At 47.2% G+C, this 23,734-nt stretch overlaps 1 protein-coding gene and 1 long non-coding RNA gene across 2 annotated transcripts in view; one reads left to right on the forward strand and one right to left on the reverse strand.

Annotated features, from left to right (window-relative positions):
• GMPR (guanosine monophosphate reductase) overlaps positions 1–23,734 on the forward strand; it is a 41,084-nt gene that overhangs the window by 13,858 nt on the left and 3,492 nt on the right. The window contains exons 5-8 of the mRNA XM_023624110.2: positions 9,179–9,260; positions 12,973–13,079; positions 20,226–20,268; positions 23,050–23,209. Of these exons, the coding sequence (XP_023479878.1) occupies positions 9,179–9,260; positions 12,973–13,079; positions 20,226–20,268; positions 23,050–23,209 (392 nt within the window). The remainder of the gene's footprint in view (positions 1–9,178; positions 9,261–12,972; positions 13,080–20,225; positions 20,269–23,049; positions 23,210–23,734) is intronic.
• On the reverse strand, positions 14,128–19,140 carry LOC138919595 (uncharacterized). Its single transcript, XR_011429893.1, has 3 exons — positions 19,029–19,140; positions 15,146–17,421; positions 14,128–14,616 (listed from the first exon to the last, which is right to left on the reverse strand). It is a non-coding gene; the product is annotated as an uncharacterized lncRNA (long non-coding RNA).

Raw genomic sequence — 23,734 nt, forward strand, 5'->3', positions numbered from 1 at the left:
ATATCGTTTTATCCAGAATCTTTATTTGTGAATTTTTCTGCCTTTTTTGTATTTTCCTAATTATTAACACCTTTCTTAGTTAGAATGTATATTATTGCTGGGAAAGGCAGATTTACAGAAAAAAGAAATAGAAGCTCTAGGGTTAAATTTGGGCTTTTGGAAAATCTATATTATGTGTGTCTTTGCTGTTCTTAATTAACTTGACAATTATAGATGGACCACTAGATAGATAATTTACCTAACTCTTCTTTTTTTAACTTTGAATTTTATTTCTCCTCGCATTTCATCGTTGTAAAGAAGTTGGGAGACAAGAATTATTTCTATTGATAGAGTTAAATCTTCCATTAAGGATTTTTAGGATAAATATTTTTATGCTTTCTAGTCATATGAGCTGAAAGGATTAGGAATTGTCTATTGAGTCCCTACTGTATTTCAGGAGGTTTATGTCTGTTCTTTGTTTTCTTTAAATCTCTGTAAGAGTAGGAACTGTTGTCCCAAACTTGCCACAGACGAGGAATCTTAAGATCTGATTTGTTGTTACACTTTGGGATTTTCACAAGGTCACACTGATGTTGAACAGCAGAGCTGGAATTTGAAGCCACGTGGTCTGAAGGCAAAGTCTCAGCTCTGGCCCTTGAGACTTGTTAACATGCCCCGTCCTTCTTAACTCCAGTGATAAAGCTGCCATCTTCCAGTAGGCGATGTGTGTGTGACCGGTTTCAGCTTCCTAGTTCTGAGGTGGGGGGTCGACCGCCCTCAGGCTTGCTCGCTGGAGGGTGATGAAGTTACCCTTTGTCTTAACCCAGCGATCATCATGAGGCCCCAACTGGCTTTTCTGCCCCCAACCCTCTGGTGACTTTTTGTCATGAAAGGGGGAGCAGGAAGCTGGACTCGTGGGAGAGCAGAAGCCCCCAGCCAGGACCTGGTAGCCCATAAACAGCATTTGATATTAAACATAAATTCTGAGAAACAATGTCTGCTTGGCAGAAAGAACATGACAAATATTTGTTGACTAGGAGATGAATCTTTAGTTCATTCACTCTGGAGAGCAGGAGATAAGGCAGGCCCAGGATTGCTGTTCACCTTCCTCCTTCTCTGAGATGTTGGAGTCTAGACCTTTCCAGATCTTTCCAGTTTACCTCTAGTGTTTTAATTGCTCTGGAGATACAAGGGACTAATAAACTTGGGAAGTTGTACTTTCCATCTACTGGCATTTTTGGGTATAAGAATTAGTTATGACGGGTTAGGAATAAGAAATTATACTTAATGAGGCAACTTAGGGGTTCCGCTTTTTTTCTTTAGTAGTTCATGTATTAAATTGTGAAATATGACATACCAACAGAAGAGTGCATACAACATGGATGTTTAATAAACAGTCATAAAATAAGCAGCCCTTCAGTTTACCTATACCAGGAAGCCCCTTCTCCCACCTCAGACGCAAGCCCCAGCCCGGGTCTGGTGATCATTTCCTCCCTTGCGTGTTTCTGGTTTCACCACCTCCTGGTGCATTCCTAAACAATGGCATTCGAATTTCCCTGTTTTTGAACCTCGTCGAAATGGTACTCAAACCGCACATCTTTTGTATCTTCTTTGGCTCAATCGTATGTTGAGATGCACCCGTGTTGCTTTATGTAGGCTGTATGGTATTCTGTCCTTCTTGGGACGAATCTTCAATAGCGTTTCCCAGGTGCCTCACTTGCCCTCCTCCCCCTCTGCTTTGCTGCCGGTTGTAACACTGTTAATATCGCCAACTTAATGCCCCTGAAGTTGGTGTGAACACATGAGCTGAGTCACAATGGGCAAGTCACATCGCTTCTGAACCTTTTTCCTCACGGGTACAAAGGAGGTTGAGGATAATACTGGCTGAAGAATTATTGGGGGGATAGGATGGGCTGCTGTTGTGTAAACATGACACTATTCACAAATGGTTGTTCGGTGGTAGTAAGTACCATTGAGGGGATGTGCTGTGAGAACTGAGTCAGAGATGGACGGCTGATGGAGAGGAAGAAGGGGCGGTGGCATGACGGTGATTTGTTTTTGTTTTAAGAAGAGAGAGAAGACATGTCCCACTTCCTTTAAAAAGGATAGTGATAGTAGAAATCCACTGGAGCCCCAGAGCTTTCCATTGCATGCTCCAAACAGTTGGCCATGAGTTTTCGCTCCCAGCTGGCCCTGCTGAGAGCTCGGGCAAGCTGCCTGTTGTAGAGCCCAGAGAGTCTGTATTCCACCCCTCAGGGCTGCAGACCAGGGGAGGGGGGGCAGGGCAGGCAGGAGGCGGGCTGGTAGGAGAAGGGGAAGGGTGTTGTTGCCAGAGCAGAGCCTGGGGGTTGCTATGGGGGATGGGGCTGGGAGGGGGAGACTGACTGGCGCAGAGTTCCCACGGCCCTCTGGGCAGGCACCTGCAGCAAGTGCCTCCAGCGCTTGCTGGCTGGCCTGGGAATGTGTCTTCATTGTTCTTGTTGGTTTCCCCAGCAATGAACAGGAGACTTTGGCGAGATACATGTTTATTCCTGAGCCATTTGCCTGCAGTGACCCCTGAAATGTCTGATTCATTCAGAAACCTCCAGTACTCTTAGGCCCTTGATTTTTGGAAATACACTTTGTCTTAGGCCTTTTGGAGGCATTGTGGGGATGCATTACCCTTTGTCCAGTGTTTTGGAACTGGAAGGTGTATAATGTGGGTGCTGAGTGTTATTATGATCGTTACAATGTAGTGAACAGAAAGGGTGCTCAGAAATGTTCTCGGCAGAGGCTGGCAATTCCAGGTGTCTGCGTCAGGAGTGCGGGCTTGTCACTCCAGGACATCCTGGATTTATGTGTGCACCTTTGGCAGAAAAGGGTCCTATAGAGGTGCTGGCTGTAAGAAGAGTGTAACAAGTCCTGTGGCCATTTGCCTGGTGACTTTCAGAGGAAAGGGAATAATGTAATCTTGGGTACAGACTCAGTACTGTGGGAAAAAGGCACTAGCATGGACGAGGGATTTTTCTTTTAATAACAAGTCTGGGCCAGCCCCATGGCCAAGTGGTTAAGTTCCGCGATCTGCTTCGGTGAGCCCATGGTTTTGTTGGTTCCGATCCTGGGTGCGGACATGGTACCGCTCCTCAGGCCATGCTGAGGCGGCGTCCCACATGCCACAACTAGAAGGACCCACAACTAAAAATACACAACTGTGTACCAGGGGGCTTTGGGGAGAAGAAGGAAAAATAAAATCTTTAAAAAAAAAAGTAATAGTAACAAGTCTTTGCATAGGAATGATAGCACCTGCTTTTATTAATGCGCAACTTAGTCTTAGAAAGGTGAAGGAACTTTCTGGGGAATCACACAGCCAGTAAGAGGTGGGCCTCTGGTTCGGAGCTAGGCAGCCTGCCCTCAGGGCCTGTGATCCTCCCATTATACCCTGCTGCAGCCAGCCCACGTGCCAGCTCATAGGATGTGGGGCTCCCTAGGTTGGGTCTGAGAAATGCTCTTGTGCTGGTGGCTCTTTCTGACCTGGTCCTGAGAAGGTAGGTCTCTGACACCTAATCTGTTTAGATTACACTGGAGGTCCAGCTGTGCTCCCCTGGGGAATGCCACGTCAGCCGAGGTTGGCCCATTCCCACGTAGCCATGGGCACAGCCTCGGCATTTCCATGTGTGGCCAGTGGCTCAGTCACCTGCCTGCTTTCTTTCCCTAGCATTCATGGTCAGACAAGTTCCTGAACCACACGGACATATCTCCTGCTCGCCACACCTCTTCCCGGAGACGCAGACACGCTTCACTGTTCCTTGCAAGTGTCAGTCCCTTGCAAGTGTCAGTCGTGGGCAGCCTTACCAGTTGAGCGTGCCTCATTGAAGTACAAGGGACTTGCTATGGCTGACAACACCTCTCAGGCTGAGTTACCTGGATTTTCTGTTTTCACCCTCTTTCTGGCACTGGTGTGAACTGGGACTGTGGTAGAAGCTATGAAGGGCCTCAGAGATTCGGGTGATATTTGTCTCTGAGAGTCACATAGTAAAGTCAGTTTAATGTGCCATGAAGGGTGGTTATTGCTCTGATAGCATCTCGTACTCCCTGGTTTGACTTGGAGGGAGAGGGTCATCTTCTATGTACTTGAGAGAAGGCACCAGCGTTAATGGTCCATCAGCCTACATTAGGAGCTGGCAAACTGGCCCACTGGCCATATGCAGCCTGCTGCTCTTTGCCGACAGCTCCCTTAAATCATTCTCTAGAAAGGATTGTTCTTGGCAGAGGGCATCACAAGAGTCAGTAAAAAGTGGGTAGAGAAGTTAGTGTTTAATGAGTGCAGAATTTCAATTTGGGATGCTGAAGAGCTCTGGAGAGGGATAGTGGTGATGAATGCACCACAGTGTGCGTGTACGTAATGCCACTGAACTGCACACTTAAGAATAGTTAAAATGGTAAATTTGATGTTCTATGTATTTGACCATAATTAAAACTCAAAAAAAAAAAGAAAAAGGAGAGTGAGTACAAGAGGAATATACAGAGATCTCTCAAGTGAAGGCCCTCACGTTTTACTAAGCGCCAAATGAGAGCTGGGCATTGTGCTGGGACTTTTTCTTTGTAAACCTTTCAGTGACAACAAGTGGGTATGATTAGTCTCATTTTATAGAGGGATAAATTGGGACTCAGGGTTGAAGTGATTTTCTTAAAATTACACAGTAAGTGTGAGGCCCGTCATTCTACCCTCCACCTTTCTGAACTTATTTTACCGTATGTGTCCGGGTCTGCAGGAAAGCGGGAAAAATCGGGGCAAAACAGTTTTGATTTTTGCCCAGAGGACTTTTTAAAACGGTGTAAAAGTACTCAGTTTTGTCGCTTTTTATGTCTTTTTCCCTGGGTGCCCACACCTCTCCTTGGCGAGGAGGAGTGTTGGCTGCTGGCAGAGCCTGGAGGGGCCTGGATGGTGCTCGGTCTCCCTGGGGAGGGGTGTGCCTAGCGGAAGTTTCCACCCAGCTGCTTTGGTGCCCAGGTGAGGGTCGGTAGCTTCCGTTTTGTCGTGGCTGCCTGAGAAGTGGCCGGGCACGAACTGCCTGAGCAGGATGTGCTGCTGGGTGCGCTCAGTTCAGACCATCCAGTCTCCGGCCCGCCCGCACAGGAGGTGCTGCAGGCCCAACCACTCGCCTGACCCACCCACCGCCTCACACCCCTGCCTGGAGCTGCTTCCATGGTGGGCTGGCCCTTTTCCTGGAGGCTGACCCTACTCCTGTTCTCATTCTCCTTTGTGACTGTATCTTTTCCTTTTTCTCCTTATTTTTGCCCTTGGCTGCAAACTTGTATAGACAGCTCTTTGTGTTCCTGCAAGTGGAAATTCACCCGTCCTGTCCTCTCTCAGTTGTCAGCATTCTTTCATTGTCCTCCTGCTTGAGGCACTTCGTGATCGTTCTGGCTTTTTCCACCCTTGGCAGTGACCACCACCTAACCAGTGGTTAAGGAGCCACACAGGCAGCTGAAGGGGAGACAGGGACCCCTGTGGAGGCCTCTGGGCTAGCGAAATAATGCCACCTCCTCCATGCTTTTAAACTGCCTTTGATCGTCTGTGGTTGTACCTGGTTCGTCCATCATGAGCTGACTTGAATTAATTTATTTCGTATAAAGTAGGCCCTTTAAAATAAAATGATTTGTAGGCAGCACCAGATTGAGGGGGGAAAAAAATCTACATCGAAAATGAAACTCTGTAGGGAGCCTACAGTAGCTTCTTTATGATTTTAAATTTTTAAATTTATGTGAATTTTAATTAATTTTTGAAATAAATTTTTAATATCTAGCAGATCAGCCAGTCAGGAAGAATGCACTCGGAGTCTTGTTTCTCAGGTTCTTTTTAAGTTCTTTCTTGGTTGCAGAGTTCCTGCTGGTCCTCGTGCTTTAAAAAACAAACAAACAAACCCCCAACTAAAAGCCATCATATTTAATTCTAAAAGTGATGCAGTTTCTGCTGTAAAATCCAGAAAATTGTAAAGAAGGAAATTAATAAAAATCAAACACTTCCTTCAGGTAGACATAATTTGTCGGCATTTTGGTGTATTTTTTCGTATACACATGTGATTGTTTTAATAAAATTGAGATCTTACTGTTTCCTTCTGTTTCCCCTAACATCATGCTGAAAGCATTTAGGCATTTTCCCATGCCATCAAACCAATCTTAAAAACATCATATGAATTGGCCATAGATTGTTGAACCCTTCCCATATGGGGGAATATATTTTCACTTTTGCGCTGTTGTAAATAACGCATTCTTTAGTTAAATCCTTTGACCTCGTCTGTGATTATTTCCTTGGGAGAGAATCCTGGAAGTAGATTTATTGGATATACATATTTTTGTATTTCTTCTATATGGGCAAATTGCTTTGTAGGAAAACTTGTCCTAAAATAGACATTCCACCAGCAGAGAAAGAGAGTGTGTTTTCTCTTTAGCATTTAGTGTTTATAATCACTGATAATTTGTTAAGTGAAAAGTAGTACCTCACTGGTATGTTAATTTGATTATGAATGAGGTTAAACACTTTTTATTGGCCACTTCTGTTTCTTCGCTTGTTCATGTCATTTGGCAAGTTCTGAGGGGGCTGGCATTTTTCTTGTACATCCAGACGAGCTCTGTTTTACTGTTAGTCACCCGGTGTCATAATGGCAGGCATTTTTCTCCACCAGGTTATTTGCCTCTTAATTTTGTTGCTTATATGAGTATGTGTGATATACTTACATGAGTTTTTTATGTTCATTTGGAGAGATCTATCATTCTGTTTCTTTCACTGTTATGCTATTACAAGGATTCAAGGTTTTCTTCTGAGTTTGGGGGGATACAACTTTTACTTTAACTCTGTAATCCACCTGAAGCTTCTTCTGGTGAAAAGTATGAGTGATAGTCTATGTCTTGTTTCCAAAAGATGCCTTTTCCTAGCCCTGTCTGTTGAAATATCGTTCCTTTCCTCACTGACTTGTAATACCACCTTTATCATGTACAGACCATCCCTGACTTAGAATTTTCTGACTTTGAGATGGTGCAGAAGCGATAGGTGTTCAGGATAAACTTTGCTTCGAATTTCAGATTTTACTCTTTTGCCAGGCTAGCGATATGCCAGTGATACTCATGATGCTGTGCAGTGAGCCGCAGCTCCCAGTCGACCACATATGATCACCAGGGTAAATGGCCACTCTCTACCCATCCGACCATTCTGTTTTTCACTTTCAGTACAGGATTCAATAAATTGCATGAGATCTTCACGCTATATCAGAAAGCAGGGTTTGCATTAGCTGACTTTACCCAACTGTAGGCTAATGTAAGTGTTCTGAGCCTGCTTTCGGTAAGCTCAGCTAAGATCTTCCATAGGCTTAATGTATTAAATGCATTTTTGACTTAACAATGTTTTCAGCTTATGATGAGTTTATCAAGATGTAACCTCATGGGGACACCAGCAGGGTGTTCAACAATGACATCTACTGGGAGATCGTATCAGGTTCCCCAGGTCAAGGGCTCAGTCCCACAAGATCACTCTCCACTTCAGACACCAGTTGCAAGCCCAGGTTGTCACCTGTACTTCTGACCTACTGGCTATAAATTAGAGGTTCCCACAACCCCCTCCTTGGGTTCGATTAATTTGCTAGAACAGCTCACAGAATTCAGGAAAACCTGTTTAACACACTAGGTTACCGGTTCATTACAAAGGCTGTTGAAGGATACGAATCAACAGCCAGGTAAAGAGAGAGGAAGGATGACATCCCGAACAAAGGAGCTTCTGTCCTCCAAGCTCAGCACCGAGGCTTGTGGAAGCCCTGGTTCCTCAATCTGGAAGCTCGCCCACCCTCCACCTGGAGGTGGTGGAAAGGGGCTTATTATGAATAACAAGAAACCCATTTCACGTTTATGGCTCTGAAGGTTTTTGGGAGTTGAGGACAGGACCAAATACAACAAAAGAGGTTCCCATCGCTCTTATTGCTCAGGAAATTCCAAGGGTTTTGAGAGCTGTGAGCCAGGAACTGTGGGTGAACACTAAATATATATGAGAAATATATTTTGGTTATGTGAATCATCAAATGTACGTATTTCTTATAAATCACAATGTCGCACAAATGTTCTAGTCCTCTTCCTGGGCCGTCTGTTATTTTCTGTTGTCAGATGCTGTTTGGGTTAAAACAGCTTTGAGCCCCCTCATCACCCTTTTCCAAGATCCTTTATACAAAGTCACTTTGTCTAAGTTAAAAAAGAAGAATTCCCTCTGGGAATCAATTCCGTGAAAATACACTGGGACTTCAATGTAAAAAAAATGAGTAGAATGAGTAGGGATGCATTTCCCAAAATAAGACTTTGCACAGTTGTGAAAATTCAGTCAGGCGTCTTGCCAAGCATCCTATGTACCCGCTAAAGAATCCACAGGGCAGTGAGTTGTAATAAAAAGGGCTATTTTTACGCTCTCAGACTCCTGCAGTGAAAGAACTTGTACAATTTCCAAACCAGATGCATCCTTTTGATTTTTAGATTCTGCCACTTCCTGGCTTCTGTATTTATTCTTAGGGCCATAGCTTCATGTTCTGAAATTGAGCATGTTCCAGTGCTGTTGGTCCATCAGGGTTCATCTGCCCGTTCATATCCAGGTGGGAATCTCTGACCCCAGGGTGGGACACCCAGATGCTTTCCTGGCTGTGAGATGAGCAGTGGTTTCCTAATCCTTGGTCCCTGGAGTTCCATAGAGGTTCAGGGGTTTTACAGTCTGTGAAGCATTTTATGCCCAACAATAAAGATTTTAATCAGCGGAGAGAGTGTTTTGTTGCTTATTTTATGAATTTGGATTCTCTGCAAGGTTTTGTTTTGTTCACTGCTGAAATGTTCAAAAAGCCCTGAGCTAGGTACCCTAAGGTCTCTTGGAGTTCTAAAAGTATATAGTTCCGTAGCTTCTCATGCTATCGGCTCACCCAGATATAGTCCCCAAGTGTCCTATTCTGTGCTCCTATTCAATAGAGAAGGAAATCAGGAGGACACCCTGGCCCACCAATTTCAGACTTAGAGTAGAGTCAGGAAATGGATGCAGTGTTTCTCTCATTTTTATTTGTGTGTTTATTTTTTTGTCCCTTGGCTGCCCAGTGGCTTCAGGAATACTCCTTGTGTCCAGGTGTGGAGTTCCTCACTCATTCATCTTTGTACCACCAGGAGTAGTTCACGATCGCGAGCTGTGTTCTTTCTGTCTCAGGCAGGGAACGTGGTGACAGGAGAGATGGTGGAAGAGCTCATTCTTTCCGGAGCAGATATAATCAAAGTGGGAGTTGGACCAGGTAAGACTTGCTGGGAGCACAGCAGAGGGTGTATGTGGAGAGGATTGGGGTCTGGGGCTTAGGGGTGCTGGAGATGGCCAGAACAGAACCCGTGAATGATCCATCCACAAGTTTAAAGCACATTTCTTTGGGAGGGATTCTTGAGCTTCTGAAGAAGGTCCTGATTAAGAATGTTATCCAGCTGCTTTCTGATGCCCTCGGGGAGCTTCTCAGTGAGCTTGGATGTGGTTAGAATGGAAGGTCCTGTTTCAGAATATTAATGTGGAAGAAAAGAATGCAGGTTTCACTGATGATCCCATATACCTTGAAGAAGAAGGTGATAGGTGAAGAATCTATGGGGACAGTTAGGGACATGAATGACTTAAGTTTCTGTGAGTGTTTGAGGGACCCCAAACATTGCAAATAGGCATGCAGCAGTGAGGCTACGTTTGAACTTGACCCATGGCCCAGGCAGTTAACTACGTTTGGCTCCACACCTGATACGTGATCCATCTCAGATTTTGCCCATTCTCTCCTAAGACTGCTCATTGGCATTTTGACCGGAGGGATGAGGTGGGGCCTTTCTATCCATATAGTGGGTGGCTCCATTTTCTCTTGTTGGTATTTGCCGTCCCCTTTGGCCATCCATGAGCACGAGCTTCCACATTTTCAAACTCTTTATTGCTGTGTGTTAAAATTCTTCCTTGCCCATCCATTATTGACCAGATACAACTGGGGAGAAGGAAAGAAGATACTCATTTTCAGTTGGGAATAAAAAGTCACCCACCCAAAAGACACTACTACCAAAAAAGGAAGCAAACCATAAACCAGCATGAGAGGAGTCTGTGGGGAAGCACTGCTGGGAGGCAGACAGCATCGATGTGACTTGGCACAGTCTTCAGCCTTGAGGGAATAGGATGTACCTGCGGGGACAGTTAGGGAAGAGGAGCCCTGGAGGCTCGTGGAAGTACCCAGGCTTTTAACACACAGGGAGAGTTTCGAGATTGGGCTTTTTATATTGCCGCTTCCTCAACCCAATTTGTAACATATTCTGAGCAAGAGGAAAGATTGTCTTACTGAGTGTCTGTCATTATTGAAAAGTCAAAGAGAGGCTAAGGCCCAGTTCTTGCTTACAAGCAGCTCCCTGCTTGGATAGGCTGGAATACACCAGCTTGGAATAGAACAGAATAGGCTGATAATAGACCAGGAAGACTCTTTTTTTTTTTCTTCCCCCCAAAAGCAGGGCACTCACCAGTCACCTATTTAATCAGATATGTATTGAGTGTCTCCTAGCCGCCATTGTGCTGGGTGGGTGCTGTGCAGGACGTGAAGGGTGTAAGCCACCTTCTCGGCTCTCTGTTGTTTTTGACGTAATCTTGAGCATTCAACTGCACTTGTGTCCATCATGCACATCCTCTGTGTACACAATCTGTTTGCTCAGGAGATCTGTTGTCCTTCCACTGCTCCTGTGTGCCTACCCTGCCCCCACTCCCAGCCGCTCAACTCTGTTTAGAATGTGACTAAAGAGATTTAAAGGGCTGTCTGAGTCTGACATATTAGAGCCTCTTTAAATTGATTGGAGATGATATTTACATTCTACAAATTCTTTAGAGTCGAAACACTGGACATTGTATATCTAAATGACAGCATTAGAAAAGGTTCGTTATTGAGTAACTCCTGGGAACTGGGGAAAAGCATTAAAGACGGGCCCCCGCCCCTCTAGCTGGGAGAAAATATGTGCCCCATTTCTCCTTTCAGCCTGGGTGTTAAGATCGCTCCCATGCCTTGTTTGAAACTTCTTCCTTGGTTGTTTCCAAGAAAGGCGGTTGCCCTAAACCTCTGTCATCCCTCACCACTGCAGAGCTCCAGTCCCCTGTGGCTGAGGCCCTGTCTTCCCTCGAGGATCCGGTTGAGTGGGAGGGAAGGAGAAAAGCCACTTCTGCCCCAGAGATCGTGAAACTCATTCTGCCTTGCACAGTGCACATCTGGTCGCTGGGCCCGAGGGTGCCTTGGGGGGGAGGGCAGCTTGGAGACTCCAGGATTGTGGGTGACACGTGTCGTGAGGATGGACACAGAGATGGGTTCTGCCCTGCAGCTGGATGGATGCAGGAGAAGGGGTTCCTTCTGTTCTGGTTTCCCTGCTGAAGCCAGCCTGGGAGTATAGACATGGTTGTCTGTCTGCCCCTGCTCCTGAAGATTCCTGGGGGAAATTTGTGGGAAGCTGTGAAGGCCGTGGTGGTGGTGGGGAGCAGGAGAGGTGGCCGGGGCGCTCAGCTTTTACACTGGCCCCAGGGCTCCCCATAATCGACACCACAAGACCTCCAGCAGGCACTGAATGAGTGGGGAAGCAGCAGAGACGGAGATGTGGGTGACTCACTCGTGCTTGAGTTCATGCATTCCTTCAATGACTATTTATAGCGTTTTATTATGTACGAGGCTCTATTCTCAGCACTGGATCTACAACAATGAATATCCACGGAGCTTGCCATCCAGCAGAGAAAACAGATCCTCAGTTCTTACACAAATAGTTCTTTAAATGCCCCTTTTTGAAGTAAGTGCTGTGACGAACAACTTCCCTGAGGCAGTGACATTTGAGACGAAGCCTGAAAGATGAGAAAGGGATGAATGTACCATGGGGTTGGTACAGAGGGGAGTGTGCAGACAGAAAGTACATCATGTACAGAGGATCCCTAAGGTGGGAAGAACTCTGACGGGGGAACTGAAAGGTTAGCGTGGCTGGAGCTAGTTAAGCAGGGAGAAAGAAGAGAAGGTGGGAGAGCGGGTAGCAGGGGGACATTCAGGAGCTTGATCTAGGTGACCTCAGGGTGCAGGGGTGCTCACTTGCTGGGAGAGAGGAGTGAGACTTGAGTGAGGGGACGTGCTGGAGCTGCCAGTGCTGTTGGCATGACATTGGTCCTCACTCGGGTAATACTCTGCACACCGTCAACCAGGACTGGAGTGGACCAAGGCAAGGGCAGAGGTCAAGGGGATGAAGTTGTCTAGGAGGCCGGTGCAGTCCTGAAATGGAGGCTGACCTCAGAGTCCAGGCTGGACGGGACTCTGGACTGGGTGGGAGATGGACTGAGCTGATGAGGAACAAGAGGCTGGGGCATGTGGAGGACATGAGTGAGGGTGCAGGAATACGGTTAGTGCCGGCTCCCTTTTCTCGAAGGATTACTGCAGGCCAACCGATTTTCATCCCTTGTGCTGCTTAATCTCCACTAGAACCCCATGAGGTCAGTGTTTTTATTTCCATTTCACAGGTGAGGCAGTGAGGCATAGAGAAGTTAGAATTTGACGAAAGTTGAAGGTAAAGAAGGCTCGAGCCCGTGGGAGGAATTTGAGAGGTCCCTTGAAGTATAGTGTGGTTGCGTGGAAAAGGGAAGGAAAGTGGAAAAGAATGGGAGTTTAAGCATGGAGAGTCAGTGCTTGACTCTTAAGTGGGAGCTGATGTCATAGGAGAGAGTGACCGGGCATTGGGTGGATGGTGTCCTGGGCATCAGCAGATGATGGTGATGAGGACCTGAAGGGATGTGTGGACGGGGATGTGGTTATAACCAACTCTCTTGAGCTCCTGGGCAGCCCCTCCCCTCCGAACTCTCATCTGCCATGGAAAGTTTACCCCCAGGAAATTGGGGCAGGGCTATGTGATGGTGATGGAGGGTCATTTTGTGTCACGTTCTGCTCATTCATAACCATCTCTCTTTGGGGTCCACTTTTTCCTCCATGCCAGGTTCTGTGTGTACTACCCGCACCAAGACGGGCGTGGGCTACCCCCAGCTGAGTGCTGTGATCGAGTGCGCAGACTCTGCCCATGGCCTGAAGGGGCATATCATCTCCGTAAGTCTCTGAGCGGGGAGTTGCGGGGGGGGGGATGGGGGGGGGGTTGGGGAGGATCTCTGCTCCCTGGCTGCCTTTCATCCCGTCGGCATCCTGTGGGCTTGGAAGTGAGCCGGGCACTGTGGTCCCAGCAGTGACATTTGGCAGAGACGCAGGCCCTTCTCCCACTTACTCTGTGGTGAGGGCGGCCGGCACATTAGTCAATAACTCTAGTCAATAACAACTCAAGGTGGTAGGTAGCTTGATGGGGGATAATGTGGGGAGCTTTGAGAAAATGAGAGGGCCGTGTACTAGTTTGCTAGGGCTGCCGTAACAAAGTACCCCAAACTGGGTGACTTAAACAAGAGAAACATATTGTCTGACAGTTCTGGAGGCCAGAAGTTTGAGATCCAGGTGTCAGCAGGGCTACGTAGACACTAGGGAAGGCTCTGGTCCAGGCCTCCTGAGCTTCTGGTGGTTCCTTGGCTTGTGGCACCATAACTCCAGTTTTCACATGACATCCTCCCTGTGCATGTGCCTGTCTTTGTGTCCGAGTTTCTTCTTTTTCTAGGAACATCAGTCATATTGGATTAGAGGCCACCCTGCTCCAGGATGACCTCATTTTGGCTGTTCATGTCTGCAGTGGTGTCAGATAGAGCAGATTCAGTGGCATGTTGGGGGCAGAAGTTAGATTTTTGTGGGTTGAGAAATGTCTGAGAAGAAAATGAGGAGGAGCATAGACAGTGACCTGACACTTTCATGAGGTTCCTGGAAGAACAGCACTGCAGTACTTAGCCACTTCAACTTAAGGATTGAGTGAACGTCAAGTTAAAACTGTTTATCTGTAATTCTGCTCTACCTTTATCGACGTGACCACCATTCAGACAGTTGAAGAGACTTATCATGTCTATCTCCTCCTAGATGAGATGCTCAGAGCAGGACAGACCATGTCAGATGTAATTGAGTAGACCCAGGTAGAACCATGGCTTCCACTTACGTGGATGATATATGTATATACACACATACACACTGTACACACACAACACACACACACACACACATATATATATTTTTTTTTGCAAATTGTGAAGTAGTGACGTTTTTAGTGGTTTCATATCAATAGACTCATATTGAATATAGTAAACTTAATCTTCGAACCATTTCACATGTACAACTGCTAAGCCAAACTCCCACATTAAATAATTGATATTTTTTAAAAAATCCAAATGCAGTCAATTACATACCCCTGTGGAATGGTATCTTGTTGATTTTGGCTCACCATTTCAGCCTGCTAAGGTTTGACTTCTGGACCTGCTTTGAGGGTAGAATAATAAAATCCCGACATGCACATTATCTCGTTGGAGTTTTACTCCAGCGTTTGGGCCCTGCAGCCGTTGCTTCACCGAATGGGACTTTAAGGTAACAATGGAAGCTAGGTTCTAGGTCCTTGACTTGCAGGCTCGTGCAGATTTCCTGTGCTCCTTCTGATCTTCATCCGTGGTTTTCATCCACCATCCAGTCAGTCAGCATTTATTGAGCATCTACTATGTGCTAGAAGCTGGAATAAATGATTGCAGATTTACTGGTTGCTGACGGAGTTCTAAGGCTCTCCACTCAATACCCTTTCCTTTAGCTTTTTCCCCTGTGAACAAATGAACACCCATTTATTGAACAAGTGGTGTGTAAAAGGCTGACATAAAGTCAGCATCCTGCATTTGCTGAGTGAGGTGATTCCACTGACTGGAGTCACCAAACAGTACCATTCTCCAGCATGCTCCTGGTTCTTGGATGCTTACCTCACCTTGTCTTGGGCTGGCTACATGAGAGTCACCAAGGAAGCTTTTTAAAATCAACATTCCTGGACCCCATCCTAGCAAATTAGACTCTTTAGAGGTTGGCCCCCAAAAGCAGCATACGTAATTAGTCATAAATCTCTGTTACCTGATAGTGTTCACCATCAAGAGTCTTAATCAGAATTTAGAGAGAGATACACATTAGATTTATATATTCCTTGAATGGCCACCATTTCCAAATCAGTGGAGGTCAAATTAACAGTTTTACTGTGAACATTTTCTGAGATCCCATACCTGCGTCCTTCTGGAAAACTCACACTTGCTTAGTTTACGGGATCATTTGTAGAGGAGGGGTGGAGGCTCTGCTTACTGCACAGGTGGCTCATTGGAAATCACTTTGGGATCTTTTGACACAGCGCACCTAGTTTTTAGCTCATTTCAGCAGTTCGCCGAGTCTGGTGCCCTGACCGGTCGCTGTATCAACTGAGAACTTACTAGGAATTTGGGGGCCTCATCCTAGATCTGCTGACTCAGATGCAGAAGGTGAGGCCCAGGAGTCTGTTTTATCAAGCCCTCCAGGTCATGCTGATGTGCTCTCAAAGTTGAGAACCACGGGCTGCTATGGTAAAGGCTCAGCGTATGAGGCAGGCCCGGTCTTCCAGAGCCAGGTCTCATCTGCTGGTGCCCCAGGACCAACTCTGAATCTGTTAGTAGGGACAGTGACAGCCAGGCTTGTGGTACTGATGCTCGGAGGTTCTTATTTTTCTATTCATGGCGAGATTTCCTAGATGGGGTTAGAAGTTCAATTTGTAGCCAGAGGACCAAGTGAAGTTCACAGACTTATATAGGAAGTCAGCTCTTGACTTCCTTCTAACCAGCTGAGCGTCTTGGGGTTCAAAGCAGCCGTTTCCCGGAAACCTTTGTCTCTTTGTCTAATGGAGTTTCGCAAGCAGTTTCTTCCACTTGCCAGTAGTCCTAAACCCGCTGGAAGTCCATCAGATGTTTTGGATCCAGCTACTTTGTCCAGTTCCCTTCCAGGTGTCTCATTTTACACTTCAGTTGCTGAATTAGCACGTCCGTGCCGTTGAAGTTCAGAAGGAAGCCACAGCATGGAGTGTGTTCAGCAGGTGCTTATACCCAAGAGGCTGGGCTTGAATCAGGCTTCTATTGTGGCCCACATGGGCTTCTGACAGGCAGAGAGCCGAAAAATTCAGGGCACCCCCTGTGTAGGTGAAGATTAAGGTGCGACCAGTTAATTCTGTCTTGTCATCTGCTAGGGACATAACGAAGGAGAGAATTTTAAAGGTGGGAACAGCTTTAGAGGAAATAATGGCTGTCATTTATTGAGCATCTTTCTGCCAGGCACAATATACATTTAGTCTCTCAGCCTTGGAACCACCTGACAAGGGAGCTGTTGTCTTCATTTGACAGGTGTATTACTCAGGGTTCTCTAGAGAAGCAGAACCAATAGGATGTGTGGATGTGTGTGGAGAAAGAGAGATTCCTGATAAGGAATTGGTTCATGTGATTATGGAGGCAAGAAGTCCCAGGATCTGCAGGGTGAGTTGGTAAGCTGGAGACCTGGGAGGATCGATGGAGTAGTTCTGGTCTGAGTCTGAAGACCGGAGAACCAGAAAGAGCCGGTGATGTTTCACTTGGAGTCAGAAGGCAGGAAAAAGCACATTTCCCGGTTAAAAGGCAGCGGGTTAGGAAAAATTATCTCGCTCAGGGTGGGTCAGCATTTTTGTTCCTCACAAGGCTTCAACTGATTATATGAGGCCCACCCCATTAGGGAGGGCAATTGGCTTTACTCAGTCTGCCAATTCACATGTTCATCTCATCCAAAAACGCCCTCACAGAAACACGCAGACGAATGTTTGGCCAAATATCTAGGCAGTCTGTGGCCTAGTCAAGTTGACACACAAAACTAACCCTCACAGCAGGTGAGGCACTGAAGCTTCGAGATCTTGAGTGAGTTGTTGAGCATCACACTGCTGGTAGGGGGCCGAGCCAGCACTCACACTGCGGTCTGTTTATCTCCGGTGTTCCTCTCCTTCCCTTGAGCACCCTCATTTAGAGGATGAGGAGACTCAGGAGGTGAAGGGCTTGCTGAAGTCGCAGAGAATGCTGGGTTGGCACAGGATCCACTCGTTTTCCTACCACATCGCTTTGGGAGACTCCAGCTTTGTCTGTTGTTATCGCTGGTCCCTGCCCCAAGCATGTCTTCCAGTGGAGAGAGGAGAGTCAGTACCTGCTGGGCCATCCGAACAGGAGGGATTTGAACAACTAGACAAGTTCATTGTTCACTGATAACCAGAAATGGCTTGGACTTTGTGGTGCTTCATAGGACCTAAAAAAACTCCCATGATGAGTCCTGTGGCTCGGCTCACTGTCATCTCTTGTTCACTCAAGCTCCAACATAGTAATCCGTGCATTTTATGAAGACCCGGAGAGCATGCTTGTAAGTTTGCGGAGGCCCTGCATAGTGAGCGGCTGTTAATCTTGATGTTATCCCCAGTTGCTCCTCCTCTCCACCCAGCCAGGAGTGCTCTCATCCGCTCACTGACCCTCTGCAAAGGAGTAAAGAGGGATCAGCACATTTCCTATAATTTTTTTGATTCTAATGTGCTTTAGGAACAGTTAGATCATTATTTAGAAATATCTAAACAAATTCATTCAAATAATTTAATTTTTTTGAGCCTTGAAAAATTCCCCAATCAAATAGATTTAGTCTAGAAAAAGTCAGAAGATACAAATAAACATAAAGAAAATAAAGATTACTAGAAATGCCATCATCTTAAGATAACTGCTGCTAATGTTTTGGTAAGTATGCTTCTAGATTTTAGAGTTTATGCTTAACCAGGATTCTAATCTTGTTCTTCCATTGTTAAAGTTGTATGACCTTGGGCAAGTCACTCAGCTTTTCTGAGCCTCCCTCTTTTTTCTCCCTACCTGTAAAATATCGCCTTGAAGTTCTTGAGGTGTGTGAATAGAAAAATGAAGTTTGTAACAATCCTTGGCTCATAGTAGGTGCTTGATTCGAATTCCCTCTGCCTACTCCATGCTGCTTTGAGCAAGTATTTTTAAGAAGGGGTATGCTGACAATTCATAGATTGAATCACCACTCATGCCATGTGATGCCTTTTCTACTTAAATATAGTAACAGTCTTGAAAAGCAAAACAAATAACCCTTTGAATATTTGCACGCTGTTTTTTAAAAACTCCCAGCAGCCATGAATGTTTCTACATGAAAGTAAATGTATGTTTTAGAGGGCGGAGGTTTGCCCCTTCTGCTCTGCTCCTGGAAGGTGAAAGGATGCTACGAACAACTTTTGGGAATGACCTGTAATGGTGGTAGGGAGCAGACCCCTTTGCCCTGAAGCATGCTGGGACGTTAGATTGCACCGGGTTGGAAAGGTGTGGTCCAGCTTGTTTGGTCTGTGCTGTCTGTTTCATAAATGCAGACCCAGGCACAGTGTGAGCAGATGAGGCCGTGAGTCCGATTTCCTCTCAGCAGCACATCATAAAGTCCTAGTAGCTGTGGACATCTTAGCCCATCCTGGGAAGAGAGGAGCTCGTTTTCTCGGGGTCCCAGAAGCACCGGCCTTCCGAGTCAGGCCTCATCATGGACCACAGTCATGGGGAATTTTCAAGACCCCACACAAGACATGTAGAAGGCATGAGCTATTTACGCATAAGCGAGTGAGCAAAAGACTTAAGGAGTGTGTGTATGTTTTTTTTGGGGGGGGGCAGGGTTATAATCTTAGGGACCTGTTTTAATGGGAACATGAGTTTATTTAATCTTTTGAGGTTATAAATTTGAAACCCTATTGTGTAGATCTGTTTTTGATAAAGAGATAAAGCACTTTAAAAATAATTGGCAGGACAAGTGAGGGGCACATATAGCGGTTGTACCTTTGAAAGAGACAGTAAATATGCTGGAGCTTTGAGGCGCTAACAAGATATATAGAGCCGCGAAGCCCTGTTAACTCTCTTCGCATGGAGGGCTTTGGCCAGACACCTTCTGTGGAGAGACCACCTCTGGAATAATCATTCCTCACTGCCCCGTGGCCCTCTGGGGGTCAGGGAAGCCACACATGATTGACACACTTGATTGAGGAAATAATTGCAGGCAGGAAATATTCACAGAAGAAAGAGATGGAGCCTTCACACCTACCTTTTGATCAGAACTGCAAAGAAGTGATGAAGCAGTATTTGAGTTCTAGCTCCTGGAGTGACAGGCCTAAAAAGCAGATAGAAAAAGAAAGGATTACCTCACAGAGACCCCGTGTTCTCAGTGGGAGATGCTATTTGTAAAGTGGTCCATCTCACTTCCATGTCGACGCCCTCCAACGCCGGAGGTGCATGCAGCCCCTGCCAGTTACAATGCACTGGAGCCTGGGTGGCTTGTGTTTTCTGTGTCCTTCCCAAAGTGTGTCCCACCTTCTGGGGACAGGTGCTTCCCTCTGAGACGTTGGTCTTTCTCTGAGACCCACACTGCACACTGGGCTCTGTCCCGTTTCACCAGCCCTGAGTCCTGACTCTGCGTCCCCCTGTTGGGTCTCCCTGTTGGGTCCAGGCTGCCCTCACTGTCCTTTTCCTCCTTGGACCTCACACAGGCCACATTGCACACAGCAGGTAGCAGCCTGGTCCTCTTGTGCCTTTTGTGTTTGGAGGAAGTGCAGTGAGCTCTGTAGCCTGGAAACCTTGTACTGTGTCGCTGGTGTTTAAACATAACGCCCCCGGCTGAACTGAGCCAGGCGGCCCAAGATGACAGACTGTTCTGCTAGGCATTAAACCAGCCTCAGGTGGGCACCCTGTATGGGCAAAGTGGGTGTCAGGAATACGTGTTTGACTTTAAGGTAACTGGGTACATTGCATGAGGGTGATTAGGAGATCCATGGAGTGGCTGGGAATATAAAGGAACTAACTCAGTGTCCTTCCGGCTCTTAAAATAATTCAGCTCTTGTACTAAATGAATCTCACCTCCCACCAGACTAGGGGGAGAGGTGACTACTGAATGAGAATGAATGTGGCAGGCTCAGTGGCCAGGCGTGTTGTATAAGGGGCTGGCGGAAGCTGAGGTTGGAGCCCCTCTGCCCACTCAGCAGCTCCTGCTGCCTCCTGCTTCCCACTGATACCAGGTGGGTGGGCAGGCAGTGGGCAGTGCCGGCCTGAAACAGCACGGATGGGGATGGGGAACGGAAGGTGCCATGTTGAGGGGAGTCTTGGGGCTTTGGCTCTGAGGGTTGTGTGCTGGGCTGGGGGCTTGGGGTGGGCATGTCAGCTCCCATTCACCAGATCACCCCAGGAGAGAGGGATAGCCTGGCTGAGCTCCCGCTGACATTCTCTCTTTGCTCTTTCCTCTTTGAAGGATGGAGGCTGCACGTGTCCAGGAGATGTCGCCAAAGCCTTTGGTGAGGAGCCGTGGGTGCAGGGGGCGGGGAGGTGGGGGGAGCTCCCCTCCCCTGCGCACTGGCTATGGGGTGGGAACGAGGTGGGAACCTGTCGGGGAGGTTCTGTGCCAGTCCTGAGTTTCCTCTCCCTGGCTTCCAGGCCCACTTGGCCCAAATCTTGGCATCAGTTTGGTTCTGTTTGGTAGCAGAGCAGACTGAGTACCCAAGGATAGATCTAAGGGTGACATCCTGCAAGCCAGGAAGGGGTGAAGTCGTGGCTCAGGTACTTGTGGAAGAGACAGTACCAGGTCTGATGCGCAGGAACTTCAGCCAGGGTCTTTGGGGCCTAACTTGGGGAAATCCCGTAGGAAGGACAGGAGTCCCAGCAGCAGTTTCTCACCAGAGGCTGAGGAGCCTTTTTCCCACTAGGGGGCAGCAGTGTCTGGCCATGAGCCTGTGGTGCTGACGCCGCTGGCCCCAGCCGCGTGTCCTGGGTTTTCTTGGGAAAGCACTAGGGGATCCAGCATCTCAACAAGCTGGGTCCCGTGCCCACCACTCACTCTCTGCAAACTTCGTTCAGAAGTCAGAGCTGGCTTCCCAGCTGGGCACTCCAGACTGAAGTGGGAGCTGTGTGTGCCACAGGAGACGGAAACGAAGGCTCCACCTTCCTTTCCTGATGCCAGGGCCAAGTTTGCTGTTGACTTACTTTTTCATTTTTGGTGGAGGGAAACTTTCTGTCTGAGGCCTTCCTAAGGGACGCCAGTGGCTCTTCCCTTTACCCATATTCAGCAACTCTTCCCACGTGTTTCTTCATCGCTGTTTCAAGAGTTCGTCCCATGGACTCTTTTGGGCCTAGGCATTAGTTGCTTTTTCTTTCTTTTTTTTTTTTTTTTTTTTAAACAAAACACTGATAGTGACAAAAGGGAAACGTGGGGCGGTGTTCTTGGCAGCTGGGTTTTGCAGCAACCCTGGAGAATGTCCAGGGGACTGAAGCCCCAAGGGGCAAGTGACAAGGTCAGGGTCCCACAGTTGGGGCAGAGCAGGGAGAACTCAGGACTCCTGATACACTAGTACACTCACTCCTTATTATAATGGTCATCAGCCAAGGACACTTTGACTATTGATTTTGAGCTGCAGCTACTTAATACTGATGAGTGTTCCATCTTAGTGCTCCCTGCACAGAGTGGGAGCTGAGTACACTAGAAAGTGACTAGTCCTTAAGAAGCTGCCTCATAGGTGACAGATCCTGGGCGTGGTTCCTGGCCTTTGGAATCACGCTCTGGCATCCTTCCCTCCTCCACTCTCCTAGTAAGTCCAGCCATGCCTGAGCAGAGGCTCAGGGAAGGGAGAGGGACCGTGTTAGGGAAAATGCTGCTTAGGAAGGGACGTGAGGGTGTTCAGAAATGAAAATCCTTGGAAGCCACTTCAAAGCCCTGTTTGAGTGGATCTGTGCTCTGTGTTCCTGCTGTTGACATGTGTTCCGCAGCAGCCACCCATGGGGGCTGCTCCCGGCGCTGTGGTCATCAGGAAGCCTGGCTGGAAACCAGTTATCTTCTGCCCCCTTAAAATCATGGCGGGGAGCCAGAATCCAGCATTCCTGTTAGGGACCCTGGAAGGAAGGCTCTGCAAAGCTTGCTGCCAAGTAGACAGGTCCTGTTGTGCCTCGCTTGCCTGAGTGCCAGGCCACGGGGCCAGCCCTGCTGAACCTGCTTTTCGGAAATGCTGAACAGAAGGGACTGTAATACCTGACACACCCCAAAATCCTCTTGTCAAGATTTAAATGAGCGGACCGATGAGTTCAAGGCCACATTTCAGGGCTTCCTATGTGGGCCCCTCCTTGCCCTTCATTCTAATTACTTAATACATCCATACCCTGATAGCCTTGGCTTTTAAATGTCAACCCTCCGTGGGACTGACTTGTAGCAGTTTCTTACTTAATAGAGAGTCTCTCTGCACGATTATCCATGAACACGATGGGCGATGGTGACTCTTTCTGTTTCTTCCACGTACGCCTTGTACTTTCTTGACAACTGGTTATTTCACATCTACCATGTTCCGTGCACTGTGATACACACTGAGGACACAGCAGTGAGCCAGCCCAGCTGTCCCAGCTGTTCTAACCTAGCTGACAAAGGCAGCTTCGGTATCCAGTCTCCTCTGTACCTGTCCTGGAAATTTCATGTCGTTCGCTTATTAATATGGGATATTATTTACTCTGGAACTCTAATATTCATTACAACAGAGGTGCAGGTACAGTTAATATGACATGTATACACATATATATGTCTGTATTTACATGGGTTTCTCTCCTTTGCTTGTAGTGTAGAAAGTTCAGTCTGTTCTGAGGTCTTTTCATCATCCTTACAGGCAGCGTGTGAAAGTGCCGAGAGCCTAAGGTAGACCAGATGCCCGATAGGGACATTGAGAGGAGTTGTTGCATTGAGTATGAGATTGGACAACAGGCTGTCTAAGGTGCTGCTCAATTCTTAATGTTTCTCTGATTATAAAAGAGGTAGACCTCTGTTTGGAGGTGGTCACAGTTAATCATTAATAACCGTAAAGGATTGTCCAGTGTTTCAGCCACCAGCCTTCAGTAGGCTGCATTTGTCTGAGTGTCCTGTGCCCGTCTCCCTGTCTGGGAGCCTTCTGATCTCTTTACAAAAGGGGAGAGGTTGAGCTTTGTCTTGACTGTTGCAGGGGGGAGGGAGGGTGAGTTGGGGTGGCCCTCGGATCTTTCTAGAGCTGATTTTCTCTGAGCTCTTTTCTCTGCTGCTTCCTTTTCTCTCCACTCTCTGCGTTCAGGAGCCGGTGCAGATTTTGTCATGCTGGGAGGCATGTTTTCAGGCCACACGGAGTGTGCTGGAGATGTGATCGAGAGGAATGGGCAGAAGCTCAAGCTCTTCTATGGGATGAGCTCGGACACAGCGATGAAGAAGCACGCGGGGGGCGTCGCCGAGTATAGGTAAGGGGCAGACCACCGCTTCTCATCCGGGAGGCCTCATGTTTACAGAAGTAGGATGGAAGGAGGTCTCAAAGAAATCAATTCTGTTTATGTTAAAGGACTATGGAAGGAGCTAGGAAAGTATCTTGCTTCTTCTTAAATAACCCTAATTTTTATCCAACCAGCATTTGCAATGTTTGGGCCCTTCCAAAGGAAGGGCAGAGCAGAAGTGTTTTGGGATAGCTGGAAATGTGACTGGGGTGTGTGTGAGCAGGTGTGACTTTTCTGCTGGCCCTGGAAGTGATACTCCTGACTTGCAAGGGGTAGGCAGGAATATTTTGCCTCGTCCTTCTGATAGAGTGTTGCTGAGCTATCCCTGTAACCTCTGACCTCTGGCCTGGGATGAGTTCAGGCTGTAAGAATTGGGTTGCAGAATGGGTCTCCTATTGCATATGAAACAGGTGTGGTCTAGACCTCTGCGTGGAGGTCAGGCCTTTCTTGAGGAATGTCGTGCTTCACCTGCAGTGGCTTACACAGGACTCTCAT

This window comes from Equus caballus, chromosome 20, assembly GCF_041296265.1.
Source record: "Equus caballus isolate H_3958 breed thoroughbred chromosome 20, TB-T2T, whole genome shotgun sequence".
NCBI classification, from domain to species: Eukaryota; Metazoa; Chordata; class Mammalia; order Perissodactyla; family Equidae; genus Equus; species Equus caballus.